At 33.6% G+C, this 16,195-nt stretch overlaps 1 protein-coding gene across 1 annotated transcript in view; it reads left to right on the top strand.

The window, feature by feature from the left end:
- LOC136034992 (chitinase-like protein 3) overlaps positions 1–16,195 on the top strand; it is a 38,690-nt gene that overhangs the window by 21,854 nt on the left and 641 nt on the right. Inside the window, exon 4 of the mRNA XM_065716599.1 lies at positions 11,133–11,389. Within this exon, the coding sequence (XP_065572671.1) occupies positions 11,133–11,389 (257 nt within the window). The remainder of the gene's footprint in view (positions 1–11,132; positions 11,390–16,195) is intronic.

Genomic DNA, 16,195 nt, shown 5'->3' with positions numbered 1-16,195 from the left:
CATGCCCACCGTGTTTCAACTTCTGTCCTTTAAAAGGCTCAAGCCAGTGGCTCTGAGGTCCATTTTTGTGCCTTGGACCTGTCTAAAGATTTGGCAATGTTTCTAATGCTCAAGTTATGCTTAACCCTTGTTAGTTCTGTAGTTAATTTTTCTGTCGTTCGAGTTCTTCATTTTTGGTATAGTAATTTGGTTAAAGTTCCACTCTAATTTTTATGGGAATATTACTAATACTAATTAATAATTTTATACAATAAACTTAATAACTTTGATAACTTTAATAAAATTATAACTTTAATAACTTTAAAAATTTAATTTTATATTTTTTGTAATTTTTTTCTTGGTATTATTTTCTCTTAATCCCCAGCCTGTGACACTCAATGGCCAGAATTTGGCACCCTCTAGTGGGCAATATCACACTTATGGCATTTCTTCAGGCATTTTCCTGGAAAAATATTTGTTTTCACTAGAATTGATCATTTAAACTTAATGAAAAAACCTCCCTTAGCATTTCTTCTGATGAATCCTAGCAATTAAGGCACCGTGGCACAACGTACCATCCCCCTGATTAAACCGTCTGGGGGCACATTATCACAAACAAAAGGTTTTCATCCTTTTCTCTCAAAAACTAATTTATTCACTAAAAAATGACTATTATTTTTTTTTGAAAAGTGGACACTTGCCATTTCATTGCTAGATTGCGATGTTCTTTGGTTATTCCCAGTCTGTGACACTGAATGGTTGACACATGGCACCCTCTAGAGGGCATTATTCGTTTATATTAAAATCGATCCTTTAAACATAATGAAAAAATCCCCATTAGCATTTCTTCTAATGACTCCTAGCAATTGAGGCCACTGTGGCACAATGAACCGCCATGATGGCACCATAAGGGGGAACAATATCACACTTAAAGCTTTTCATCCTTTTTCTCTTAAAAAATAAATGTATAAACTAAAAATGATCATTGTTTTTTATTTGAACAGCGAAAACCTGCCATTTCATTGTTATATAGCTATGTTCCATGCCAATTCCCAGCCTGTGACACTCAATGTCTGAAATATCCCCTAGCGAGCAATTCCAACGGGGCCCCCAAGCAACAAATTCCTGAGAAGTGATTATTATTAGAGATAAATTTAAAACAAATTAAGATTTATTTCTGAGAGGTTTTAATGGAAACGCTACGTTTCCTTGAGCCATGGCTATGCATATTCACGCACCGTGACAATATCCCACCCTAGCAAGCAATTCCAGAGACGGATGGTTGTTATTAGAAGTAAATTTAAACCATATTAAGACTTATTTCTGAGAGTTCTTGATGAAAATACCTCATTTTTGTGACTGGATCTTAGACTTCAGTCCCCCCCCTCCTATTGCTGAAAAATTCTTTTAACATCTCCCAGCTTAACTTTAAGCTGAAGAGCATATTATTTCAAGCAATTTTACGTTACCGTGTCACACTATGGATGATACACGGCACCCTCCGCTACCCCTATGTGTGATGGCCTCTATGGCAATTCATGTCCCTGTGACATTAGGTGGCTGTCCGCCGTGACAGCCGTGTGACACGCATTGTCATTCCTAAGACGTTTTCCAGATATTTTCTTAATAAAATTATGCTTAAAGTCAATTGATTCGTGTTTTTACAATCCCTCCTTCAATGTGATGCCCTCCATGGTAATTCACACAACCATGCCAATACGTTGTCTGGCTCGTTGCATTCATATGATACATCTTATCATTCCAAAGACATCGGAAACTTGCCATTTCATTGCTAGAATGCAATTTTTCATGGTAATTCCCAGCCTTTGACACTGAATGGCCAGCATCCTCTATCAGCTATTATTGTTCAGATGGTATTTTCAGGAATTTTCCGGCAAAAATATTTCTTTGCACTAGAATGGACCGTTTAAACTTAATAAGAAATCCCAATTAGCGTTTCTTCTGATGACTCCTGACAATTGAGGCTAGCGTGGCACAACGTAACCCCCCTATGACACCCTCTGGCGCACATACTAAGAAATCGCAAATTCTTATTACAAAATACTTATTACAAAACAAAAAACACATCTCAAAATATCACAAATTCTGCTTACAAAATACTTTTTTAAAAACAAAAATAATTCTTACGAAACAAAAAATATATCCCAAGAAAACACAAATTCTTATTAAAAAACAAAAATGTTTATTATGAAACAAAAAATAATTTTTACAAACATCCTAAATAATTCTTAAAAGACAAAAATACTTAAGAAAATCAGAGGTTGTTTTTACAAATACAAAATACTTCTTACAAAACAAAAAAGATCTTACAAAACGAAAACATATCCTAATAATCGCAAATTCTTCTAACAAAATACAAAATAATTCTTACAAAACGAAAATGCATCCTAAAAAACCACAAATAGCTCTTACAAAATACAAAACACATCCTAAGAAATCAGAGATTGTTTTTACAACATACAGAATACTTTTAACAGAGCAAAAATACTTCTTATGAAACAAATATAATTCTTACAAAACAAAAACACATCCAAACAACTTTCAAATTTTTCTTACATCCTACAAAATACTTCTTACGAAACAAAAAGCAATTCTTAAAAAACAAAAATACACCCTAAAAAAATCTAAGATTGTCCTTACAAAGTACAAACACTTGTAAAAAAATACTTCTTACAAAGCAAAAAAAAATTCTTCGAAAACAAAATAAATCCTAAGAAATCAAAAATCCTTCTTGCGTCATACAAAATACTTCTTAAAAAACAAAAACATTTCTTACAAAACAAAAAATACATCCAAAGAATTCACAAATTCTTAATACAAAATAGAAAATACTTGTTACGAAACAAAAATACTCTTACAAAGCAAAAAATAATTAATAAGCGGGGCACGCTAAGAAGTATTTTTTGTTTTGTAATAAGTATTTGTGATTGTTTAGGATGTATTTTTGTTTTGTAGGAATTATTTTTGTTTTTTAAGAAGTACATTGCATTTTGTAAGAAGAATTTGTGACCTTTTAGGATGTATGTTTGTTTAGTAAGATTTGTTTTTGTTTAGTAAGAAGTATTTTTTGTTTTTAATGAGTATTTTGTGTGTCTTAAGAACAGTTTGTGATTGTTAGGATGTATTTTCGTTTTGAAAGAATTAGTTTTTGTTTTGTAAGAAGCATTTTTGTTTTGTAACAAGTATTTTGTATTCTGTAATAAGAATTTTTGATTTCTTAGTATGTATCTTTTGTTTTGTAATAAGTATTTCTTATTTTTGTATTTTTAAAGAAGAATCTCCGAATTTTTAGTGTGTATATTTGTTTTGTAAGAATTATTTTTTGTTTCGTAAGAAGTATTTTGTATGATATAAGAAGAATTAGTGATTTTGTAGGATGTAGTTTTGTTTTGTAAGAATTATTTTTTGCTTTGTAAGAAGATTTTGTGATTTGTTAGGATGTAGTTTTGTTTTGTAAGAAGTATTTTTTATTTTGTAAGAATAATTTATGATCTCTTAGGATGTATTTTTGTTTTGTAAAAAGTATATTTTGTTTTATAACAAGTATTTTGTGTGATGTATGAAAATTTAATATTTTTTGGGAACACTTTGTGATAGTATAGGATATATTTTTGTTTTAGAAGAATAATTTTTTGCTTTGCAATAACCATCTCTGATTTCTTGGGATGTATTTTATATTTTGTAAGAACCACTTGTGATTGTTTAGGATGTATTTTCGTTTTGCAGGAATTATTCTTGTATTGTAAGAAGAATTTATGATTTCTTACGGTGTATTTATGTTTTCTAAGAATTATTTTTTGTTTTGTATGAAGTATTTTGTATTTTGTAAGAAGAACTTATTATCTTTTGGGATGTATTTTTGCTTCGTAAGGATATTTATTTCGTAAGAACTATTTTGCATGATGTAACCAGAATTTGCTATTTCTTTGGATGTATTTTTGTTTTGTAAGGATTAGTTTTTGCTTTTTGAGAAGTACTTTTTGTTTTTAAAGAGTATTTTGTATTTTGTAAGAACAATCTCTGAGTTTTTAGGATGTATTTAGTATTTTATAAGAACTGTTTGTGATTTCTTAGGATGGATTTGCGTTTTGTAGGTATTATTTTTGCATCATAAGAAGAATTTATGATTTGTTTGGATGTATTTTTGTTTTGTAGAATTATTTTTTGTTTCGTAAGAAATATCTTGTATTTTTTAAGAAGAATTTATAATCTTTTGGGATGTATTTTGTTTTGTACGAATATTTTTCTGTTTTGTAAGAAAAATCGGGTTTTTATATATATTTTATATATTTTTATATAAAAATATATTTTTATATATATTTTATATTTTATATATTTTTTTATATAGCTTTTTAAGAATTATTTTCTGCTTTGTAACAAGTATTTTGTAACTAAACACAAAATCAGAAAGAAAAGAAGAACGAGGATAATAAACAGCCAGTGAAAAAATTGGAAATTGTGCAAACATTTCGGTCAAGACCTCCGCTTGACCATCCTCAGTGCAAAATAAAATTAAAAAAAATATAAAAAACTGAACTTTAAAACAAAACACAAAACTTAAATATGATGAAAGGGTAACTGAATAAAAAACACAAGTCTAAATGACATTTTACAATTTCATCTTACGTACAGCACTCTTAAAGGCTAACCGCTTTCCAGGTAGATTATTATCAGATATTTTATTTGATTGTGCAACATAAATTTGTGGATGTATGTGAAAACGATCAGAATTAATAATTTTGTCGTAAATGGGACTTAGAGAAGTTTTTTCAGTGTCTCTATTGAGTGCTACCTTTTGGTGTATGTGTTTTTTTTTTTATCTCAACTGCCTCCCTGAAAATATGCAAAAGACCTTTAATTGGGGAAATAATAGAGGTGCTGTCAAATCAGATGAAATGGAGTGGACTGTCGTACAAATGTTGAGCTGAAGCGGAATAAAAAATCTCAGACCTTCGGCGTAGCCTCATGGCCTTGTTTATTGAGGAAAAAGTTTTACCGGGAAACTCCTGAAAATACAAAATAAAGTATCCTTAATATAGTTCAATTCGGAGACTATGTGAGGCTCCGAACATATTCTTATAACTCAAAGAAGTAACTACTCCGCTTCTTATGCAGGTAGAGTTGTTGGAGGAAAAATGTAAATACCTGTCGCTATGCGTAGGCTTTCTATAAATAAAAAATTCAAGGCTAGGAGACTTATTGAAAATCAATATATCTAGAAAAGGAAGTTTATGGTTATCTTCTAGTTCTAAGGTGAACTGAAGGCTAGAGTCCAAAGTGTTTAAATGAGTCAAGAAGGAGTTAAATGACTCCTCTCCATGATCCAACACAGAAATAACATCATCCAAAAACCGACCCCAGAACCGGTGTTTCAGGAAAGTATTCTGAGCTATTCTAGAAATCTGCTGAAAATATGTCAAAAAATGTCGAGTTTTGAAAATTGTATTAGGCTACTAAGAAATAAACGTCTATTTTTGGTCTTTTAAAATGCAGAGTAATGAGTGAAAACCAATCCTATCACTAAATTGCCTTTCAGTTCCAATAAAAACAATGGTCATTTTTATAGTTTATGAATTTATTTTTGAGGGGGAAAGGTTGAAAAACTCTTAGGTGTCATAATATTTAGCCAGAAGAGTGTCATTTGGGGCTGTTACATTGTGCCATGCTGGCCTCAATTTAAACGATCAGTTTAAACGATCAATTTTAGTCTGAATGTACATTTTCGTATGGAAATGCCCGAAATTTGCCATTTGTGCAATAATGGCTGTTAGAGGGTGTCATGTATTAGCCAGTGAGTGCCACAGACTGAGAACTGGGAGAATTAGTTGCAGGGGTTACCAGTTTTATGTAGTTAATGGTTCTTTTTCCTTATATTTTATCCTTATTAAGTCTGTTTTATGTTTTGTTTTTCTATTTGTTGAATTTTAATTGTTTTTTCTGTGTTTTAATAATGCTTGTAAATTTATTTTTATTAATAAAATGTGTATGTACGAAAGTTTGTATTCTTTAGCTCTATTGATCCAGGATAAAACTTTAATATATTTCACTAATATAATTTAGGCATCTTTTAGCCTATTAACATAGGTGGGATCAGTAAAGCATGTCCTTAATATAAGTGTAAAATTCCTTGTAGTAAAGATGAATAGGAACAAACTTTTGATCATGTATGAAGGTTACCATATTCTAGCCATAATTGTACTTTCACTTTTATTTCTTCTCTAATAGCAATATTATCTAATGACACTCTCTAAAGTGTTGCTTAAAATACAGGTGCATACCAAGCATACGCAAATGCAAGTAATTAATTTTTCTCCTCTATGTGTGAATTATTGCACCCATATGAGAACACAAAATTCATTTAATCATTCTATTATGTGCAAACAATGGATTCTCGTTACGTGCAATAGGTTATCACGTAGAATGTATTATCTGAATCAAAATATTAGAATGTTTTGTTGGTCCAGCTCGTTAGTGCTCCATTCTAATTAGGGGGAATTCCTTTAGAATCCTAATGTGGACATAAAATCTTTGGAATATAAAGGTCCCCTGGAAAGACGCATTAAAAGAAAATGAAATCTCTTGAGGTATTATGTAACACCTCCTGTGTACATCGTCATTACGTAACACTCCACGTTCACACCCTCCACAGTTACAAGCGGGGATCCCCCGCAGCCCCTTCTGTCTAGAATGTCAAGCAAGATCGCATCATCCTTAACATAAGTAAACATTCCCCTATTACATAACAACCAAAAAATTTGAAATTACTTGAAAAACTGGTTGCTAGGTGAAATTTATTGCTAGGGCCCCCCGAAGGAATTGGATGCTAGGGGCCCCAAATAGAATTGGATGCTAAGACTCTGGTGGTTAGATCAGGGGCTCGACGATGAAACTGGATTTTAGGTTCCCGACGGAAGTGGATGCCAGGGCTCCCCCCACTAAAGTTGGATGCTAATGCCCTGGTAGTTAGGTTAGGGGCCCTAAAGGAAATTGGATGTACTAGGCCCCTGAAACAAAATTTCATGCTATTGCCCTCCTGTGGTTAGGTTAGGGGCTCCAGATGGAATTGGATGCTAGGGCCCCATTGGTATTGGATGCTAGGATCACTAGTTGGAATTGCTATCTAGGGCCTCCATTGAAATTGGTTGCTAGGGTCCCTGCCTCGATTTATATGGTTTCTAGGACCCCGGTGGTTAGGTTAGGGGCCGAATAAAATTGGATGTTAGGGCTCACAATTGTATGGGATTCTATGGTCCCCGGTGGTTACGCTAAGGGCCCGACGGAATTGGATGTTAGGGCCCCCGATAGAATCGGATGCTATGGTCCCCGGTGGCTAGGTTAGAGGCCCCTCGAAAACATCTTCAAGAAAAAATGTCTTAAAAAACTTCTTGAATGAGAAAAATGTCTCAATAAAATCCCCCCGCTTGACAAGTGGACTCTAACACGTCCTATTACCTAAAATTTGCATAACTAAACATTTAATATGACGTAACACACATCTACATCTCTTAGGAAACATTCCCTATTACGTACCTTGCACCAGCATATCTTAGAAAACAATCCCTATGACATAACAGACACCTGCTTCGTTTAGAAAATTTATAACACCTGCGTCTTGAGGGAATCGCCGTTCAACTCAAATCATTAAAGGACGAAAGGAGTAGCGGCTGTGTGTCTCATGTAGCTACGGCTATGGGCATCATGAAATACATATTTTAATGTATAATTTTTCGTGATGCAGATTTTTTTCTTACCGTAATTAACAATTTAAAATTCCAGTTGAATACACACTTTCAATTTTTCTACAGCCCATTAAGTTAAAGTATTGACCTGCATGAACTCATTTGATAATTACTTGGCGTGGGAGTTACCTTCAGAAATCATCACAAGGAACCATATAGATTTTCGAGTTGATTGATTTTGTTTCCGTGAGTATTCTGTTGGGAAACTAAAGAATCATTTTCTTACTTAAAAGTTCTACGCCGGTGACTATGCAGTAGAATATTTAGTATTATGTGCTGTAATGAGTTTTTAATTCTTTTAAACTAGAAGCGTTGTCAGATTTTCAGGGGCCTGAAATATGGGAAACATCCATGGGTGTGAATTATATAAGCCTACTCAAAACGTTCATGTTTATACGATTTTCAGCCATTTTAGAAAGAAAGCTGAACCAGGAGCAGTAGTCACAGGTTCCCTACAGACATATTTTGGGCAATCATTATTTAATAGGATTTGTCGGTTGAGAATGTGTTTCGTTTTTTATTGTAAAAATTAATGGTGGCATCAATGGGTTTTGTCAAATATCAGTCGATTTGATAAATCAATTATCGTAGTTCAATTTTGTCTTTTGGTTTTCCTGCTTTTTTTTCACAAGTAAGGTGGAATCAGGCATTATTTATCGAAGTGGTTTAGAAAAAAGCTATGAATATAAGCGCAAAGAGCCGAAACAGTAATAGTAAGGTTGTTCTTACAAACGACCTTACTGTTACACAGGCATCAAGCGTCAAAAAAGACAAGAGAGAAGAGGTGGGAGAGTGTCCCTGGGTTCTCACAAACAGCTTTAGGGTTACATAATCAAGCGTTTTATTCGTATGAAGATGTACCACAACAGTAAATAATCGCTTCCTCCAGATATTTAGGCTTTTCCCCCGAGGATGAAAATTCATATTTAAACGCTGAGAATTACTTTTGACCAAAAATATTAAAAGATACATCAATAACTCTGTGGTGAAAATTTTTATTTTATTTTCTTAAGCTGAATAAATGCTCCTCGGAACTTGTAAGTCAGAATTTTGATAGATAGTTACAATCAACACTCTCACCTCTGGATTTTTCAACTGAAATCTTTGCTGTTCTTACAACCATCTGGTTTTGTAAGTGTCGTCTCCTAGAATTCTGTCCTTATCTGTAAAAGAAAATTTTTATTTAATGAAAACGTTTGATAAGATTGTTTAACTTAAGATCTCCTAGCTTGCTGCATAAAGAAAAAGTAATAAAGGATTATAAAATTGATAGCTATGGTTGTGCAGATAATATAAATATTCTGAAAAGAATAGATCCCAAACATTGAACTTTTAATATTTGATTTTTATATCGAAAATCTCGTAGCTTCTTGATTGCCATGTAAAAAAGTAACAAAGAACTGTGGAATTGATAGCTGTGGATATGTGGATAAATAAAATTTCTGAAAAGAGTAAATCGTAAAGATTTAAATTCAAATTGTACGGGACTTGACCGTAGAAATTTTGCTCTAGAACTAAAAAAATAGTCCATACTTCAGAGAAGTTCAGTTGAATTACTCTTTAACGTGATTACTTTACAAGACTCCTCTCATATTATGCTAATAAGTGTTCGATTCGAAATATAATATATTAAAAACAAATGAAGTGGCCTTAAATTTCGTAGTTTATATTTGAGTAGCTTTTTTGGATGTAGGACCGAGGATTATTTTTAAAATGAACCCTCTAGTTAGTGTTTTCAGCTGAATTCTTTGCTGCCTTGGGTCTTTTTCGTAAATGGCTTCTTGATCGAAGTCTTTAAGATTTTTTTAAAAAAAGGTTGTTAATCATTGTTTAGGATTGCTATGTTGGCGATATATATTTATAGATTTTTCCCAGTTATTTCAATTAATTTATGGCCCCAGTGAAAATTAAAACCTTCTGTTGTTTTCTCTTTCCAGAGGAAATTATTAAACTATATAAAAAAAAGTTTCGGCGAAAATCTTATATCACTAAGATTCGAATCACACATGACACTATTCGTATTACTGCATAAATAGAGGCAACTATTGATGGAGGGGGGAAATTTCTCCGTACTCTTTTTTCTGTATTGTTCACCCCTGCTCTCTATATTCTGAAAAATTCATTTTTTATCTTTATTTTAAAGATAAAAAAATCCCCCTCTCACTATATTTTTGTGGGTTCCCACCCCTGTCTACAAGAGCTGGACGTTCGGAGACCTAAAACTTCTGTTTCTCTGTGTGTATTTTAAAGCTGATAAAGCCATATGCAAAACGGACAAAAAGAAAGTGGACGAAGGAACTAGCACAAATAAAAGCTGACAAATAAATAAAAACGCTTCGAATTTACGAGCCTCTAAAACTTTTGCCTTTAGTCTCTAAGAAAACGGCCTGGTTACCACTACATATCAACCTGTATTTCTTTGCTCGGCACAATGATAATATTATATGTATTTTTCTAAGCAACTTGCTTCAAAAAAATCAAATAGCAGACACACTTTTTGCAAAGACCTTGATTGCAAAAAATGTTTGTGTTTTTGCTCTGATTTTTATTTTTTAAGAAAAAGGTTGCATATAAAACGGCTAACATGAATTGAAATATTCAATTTTTTCTTCTCACAACAAGAAATGCTCTTCAAGAATTTTCTTGTAACTTTAAAAAGTTTCTCCAATAGTTTCCCATTATGTAAAATCATCCTTTTTTGCTGTTTTGAAAACTATTTACCTTTCCTAAAAGAAAATCCTAAATACTTTCTGCTTTAATTTTGATAGCTAAGAACCGGGCCCCAGCACTCGGCACCCGGCAGGCTTCTATATATGGATTCTCATTGTCCCTTGTGTTCTAGCCGCAGACAACTTGCTGTCTTTTCATATGGCAGTTTTTTCAGAGATATTTGATTAATAAAGCAAGTCTAATTTCTAACAATGATATCTACTAAGCTTCAAAGTTTTGTTTTCTTTATTAAGGTTTTTGAATTCTTGTAATCCCTTGTTTTTTAATTTAATTTTTTTTTCTTTTTTCTTTTTTAGTTTTTTCCTTTTTTTAGTTTTTTATTTTTTTGATTTTTCTTTTTAGTTTTTTTTACTCGTTTACCTTTTTTTAGTTTTTTTTTAGTTTGTTTTTTCTTCTTTTTTTAGTTTTCTTTTTCTTTATTTTTTATTTTTTTTTTCTTTTTTTTTATTGTAAATAGTGTAATGGACACACGGACAGTACATTTTATTTATATATCGGCACGCGTTGCTGTGGTGCTGCGCGCCACGCATTATGTAAAATCTTCCGTTTTTGCTGTTTTGAAAACTATTTACATTTCCTAAAAGAAAATCCTAAATACATCCTGCTTTAACTTTAGAGGTAAGAACTGACTATTAGTTCATTAACGGCACATTTATATTTCAGATGACTTGCTATCTTTGAAGCTGATGAAAGAAAGGAATCCAAATTTGCTAATCATTCTTTCGATTGGTGCCCCTGCTCTCACTAAAAGTAATTTCACTTCACTTACCACTTTACCTGGCATTCAAAAAGTATTTATTGAAAGCATTGTCGACCATGTTCAAAGTGATCGAATTAACGGGATCGAAATCAATTGGGCATGGTCATTTAGAAGTGAAAATCTGATGGAGCATAGACAAAACCTTAATCAGTTTACAAAGGTAAGATTCAGGGCTATTTATGGTACTTCCTTGTTAGATAGTACATACTCAAGAATTTGTATTGCGAAGATCAAATAAAAATCGGTTTTCACAGTCTTTATACGAGACAAATAGCTTGGGCTTTGTGGAAAACTGTATTGTAGCTATATTTACGTTAAATACTAAAACTTTAGCAACAAATTTGGGCTATATTTTTTGCACATTAGGGGAGGGGGGCAAAGTACAGCGGGTCCAACAATTCTTACTTCATAATATGCAAAATAATTTTACCTAACAGAATAGGCATGCAGACCCACTATATTTTACCCCTCCCCTCCCTTCTAGTGTGCAAATATAAATAGCCCACATTTTCTTCTAAAGTATTATATTTTTATCATACTAAGGTATATTTTGTAATGATTAACCGAACTTCAATTCTTGAGTGTGCACTAGCTAGCAAGGAATTACCCTATCTTTTATTATTCTATTTCCATTCTGATATCTTCAGCCTTTCTATTTCTTTTACATTTCATCTGTAATTTGAGTGAGCTTTATAAAAAATTTTGCTTCTTATTAAAAATTTTTTTTTTTATTTTCTTGACTTTATCTCTATTCTCTTATTAGCCACGAGAAGCAGAGACAAACGCACAGACAAAAAGTTACTAGCCTTAAGGCCGTGATTAAGTGAACTGATGGAACTCGCAAATCCATGTTAAATTGAAAATTTATATTTAAAAAGTACTCAAGTATTCATTGGCGGAAGATGCCGCTTTTAATATCAGGCCATAGCTTCTTGAAGATGCTACAAAATGTTTGAAAGGATTTTGCTCTATTTCCTCTAATTGCTTAGAAATCTTAGAAAATGTCTAGGTCTTTTTCACAAGTGTACTCTATGAAGGATATTGCTTTTGGAACAAAATCGGTACTATCATGAGCAGAAGACAGTAACCTGTAAGATGATTGGAACCATTTTTCGATGTATTTTCCTGTTTTCTAACAGTCCCCTAGAATATTTTCAGCTACCTGAAATTTTTACAAGTCGGTTGCCAGAAAGAATCGTTTCAGATCGCCGATAATACTCCCTAGAGACCAAAATGACAAGCTGGTATAATCAGCTGCTTCTTAATAGAGTGTGAAATTTTCATAAATTATTTCAATGCAATGAAGAAACCTAGAAATGAGAAATAGTCAGGAGCCTTCAGTAAAGTTGTGCATACAAAGCTGAAATCATGGGGAAAATTAAATCAAAGTGAGGTATGCAACTGCGAAACTGCGAAAAATTTGGGGATAGGCAAGTGGATAAAGAACCGAAAAGAGGCTAAGGCGGACTGTTGCATGGAAGTTGGAAAGAATGGACTGGTCAACCTCAACGAGGCCACAAATACATTTACCAAGTACAATGTCAGCTTGAATGTGCTCAGCTAGATACTTGCTTTTTCATGATTTTTACCCAGAAAGACTTATACATTGAAAAGATAGACCGCGATCCAGGCTTTTGGACCGATAAGATATTTCCCAAGCTAAAAGGATTCTTCATGGATGCTTTGATCCCAAAGTTCCACAAGGGCTTCCAATACGAGAGCCGTACTTATAAGATTAATCGTCTAGTACCGGTAACAGGAAAATTCATTTTCCTTACATTCTATCCTTCTTTGTATTTACATACTTAATTGTATTGTCATTTGAAATAAAAACCTTTGTTTATATTGCTTGTCCTCCAACTTTACCAAACAGTTCGTGGTAACGAACTGTAGCAAAGAGCAACCCGGCTCAATAGTAACCAAAACTCTAAAAAATGGAATTTTGATACCAATAGCTACATCAAAAGAATCGCATTTTAATGCTGATTCTAAATATATAAGCTTCATCAAGTTTAGTCTTACCCATCAAAAGTTACGGAGCCTGAGAAAATTTGCTTTATTTTAGAAAATAGGGGGAAACAACCCCTAAAAGTCATAGAACCCTACTGTAGAAGTTTCAAGCTCCTATCTACAAAAATGTGGAATTTTGTATTTTTTGTCAGAAGGCAGATCACAGATGCGTGTTTATTTTTTTTTTTCAGGGATGATCGTATCGACCCAGTGGTCCTAGAATGTTAAAAAAGGGCTCATTCTAACGGAAATGAAAAGTTCTAGTGCCCTTTTTAAGTGACCAAAAAAATCGGAGGGCACCTAGGCCCCCCTCCCACGCTAATTATTTTCCCAAAGCAACCGGATCAAAATTCTGAGATAGCCATTTTATTCAACGTAGTCGAAAATATTTATAACTATGTCTTTTGGGACGACTTACTCCCCCACAGTCCCCGTGGGAGGGGCTAAAAGTTACAAACACTGACCAGTGCTTACATATAGTAATGATTATTGGGAAGTGTACAGACGTTTTCAGGAGCGTTTTCATTTGGTTGGGGGCAGGGGTTGAGAAGAGAGGGATATGCTGGGGGAACTTTTCATGGAGGAATTTGTCATGGGGGAAGAAAATTTCCGTGAAGGGAGTGCAGAATTTTTTTAGCATTATTTAAAAAAACAATGAAAAAATAAATATTACAAAGTTTTTTCAACTGAAAGTAAGGAGCAGCATTAAAACTTAAAAGGAACAGAAATTATTACGCATATGAGGGGCTCACCTCCTCCTAATACATTGCTCTTTACACTAAAGTATTTTTAGAAATTTCAACTATTTATTCTACGGTTTTTGTGATTCAGGGGTCATTCTTAAGAAATCGGGACAAAATTTAAGCTTTAGCGTGAAGAGCGAGGTACTGACGAGGGGGTGAACCCCCTCATATATGTAATAAAAATATGAGAATACAGAAGTTCCTTACGGAGGCTAATTTGTAAGTTACGTATATCTTTAACTAATAAAATTTATTTTTACTAATAATTTTACTAATAAAAAAATTCGTAAAAAAATAAAAGTTCTAGTTGCCTTTTTAGGCAACCAAATAATCGGAGGGCAACTAGACCTCCTTTTCCGCTCCTTTTTTTTTCAAAATCATTCGATCAAAACTATGAGAAAGCCATTTAGCCAAAAAAAGAAATATGCAAATTTCGTTTTAATTATTCATCTGCGGAGAGCATAAATCAAAACGTGCATTGCTTCAAAAACGTTCAGAAATTAAATTAAATAAAACAAATTTTTTTTAACTTAAAGTAAGGAGTGACATTAAAACATGAAACGAACAGAAATTACTTCATATATGAAAGGGGCTGCTTCCTCATCAACGCCCCGCTCTTCACGCTAAAGTCTGACTCTTTCTCTTAACTCTATTTTTTAAAACAGTAAAAAACTTCAGCGTAAAGAGCGGGGCGTACACGAGGAAGCAGTCCCTTTCATATACGAAGTAAATTTCTGTTCGTTTTAAGTTTTAATTTCACTCCTTACTTTCAGTTATTTTTTTTTTAATTTAATTTGTAAGAAAACTTTGGTTTTCTAAGAATCCTCGAAGAAAGCTTTCAACTAAGTTCGGTGTTTAGTTTCGAATTAATCAACTGAGGTATTTTGAATAGCCTATCCCTAGGAAAAAAAGTGGAAAAAACAATAAATTTTAAAATGCACTCTATGCATGCCGTCACAGTTGCATATACATGGGCATTTTGTACTTGAGAATGATAGTGCTCTTTTACTCATTTTCTCTTCTCCCTTGGTCGGTAACCAGGCTTTGCAAGACGCAGCCAAATATATTACTATTTCTCGGCTGAAGCATCTCGCCAAAGGAAGCTGTCTATCAAAACCTTTCACAAGACTTGATAATTGGTGCTAATTGAAGTTTTGACAATCGACGGTCTCTAGAGAATTAAAAGACAGAAGGCTAACCTAACTTCAATTTTGAAGCTCGATGTTTTCAAGTTCACTTAATCACGGCCTTAAGTGTGTTCTATTCCTTTAGTTCCCCCCCCCCCAGGTTTTAACTTTTCAACTGACGCTTATCCTGAGCAACCCTTTGGAGCATCTTTGATTAAAATCGTTTTCTCATAGCTTCATCGCCATTTCGATTTCTGCTTTATATTTTTCCTCCTTACAAATCATACGAACCGTAGCACTGACACATGAATTTGGTTCCATTGCCACTGAACCATCGTGTAACTGAACCCAAAAAGCCTGAAACACTATAATTGAATCACCCTGGAACTGGACCCCCTTGGACCTGAACCACCATGCATATGAACCACCGTGCAACTAAACCACCGCGCAACCGAACCCCCGTGCAACTGAACCCTCGTGTAACTGAGCCCTAGTGTAACTGAACCCTCGTGCAACTGAATACCATTTAACTGAGGCTTCGTGCAACTCAACTCCATTCAACTAAATCCCAGTGTAACTGAACCCCCTTGCAACTGATTCCCGTTGTAACTGAAGCACCGTGCAATTGGACCACCATGCAACTGGACCACCGTGCAACTGAACCCTCGTGTAACTGAACTCTCGTGCAACTCAACCACAGTACTTACATTGGGTAAGTTAGAATCTTTACATATTCAACCTTGTTTGAAGTGTTTGCTTTCTAAAGTCATAATGTAAATGACTGTGGAGATGAATGAAAAAGTCCTGTTTTGTTGTTATAAAAACATAGAAAATTAAACGTCACAGACTCTTAAAGGCAGATTTATTTCTTCTTTTTTGTGTGTCTTTTAATGAGGGCTCCGTTCGCCCTGTCACTGTCCTCGGAGCTAGGCGTCTACCCCCCTCTACCCCATGGAAAAACCCTCCCCTGGAAAATATACCCGTGGAAAATATGGTTTTCCAAATTTGAATATTTTATTTAAGTTTAGTTATTTTTAATTTACTTCAGAAGTGCTAAGGAAAGTGGAAAAGAGGAATTAATATACA

This window comes from Artemia franciscana, chromosome 1 (assembly GCF_032884065.1).
Source record: "Artemia franciscana chromosome 1, ASM3288406v1, whole genome shotgun sequence".
Lineage (NCBI taxonomy): Eukaryota > Metazoa > Arthropoda > Branchiopoda > Anostraca > Artemiidae > Artemia > Artemia franciscana.
Note: the sequence above shows the minus strand (reverse complement) of the source record. Positions and strands in the feature narration are given on the sequence as shown.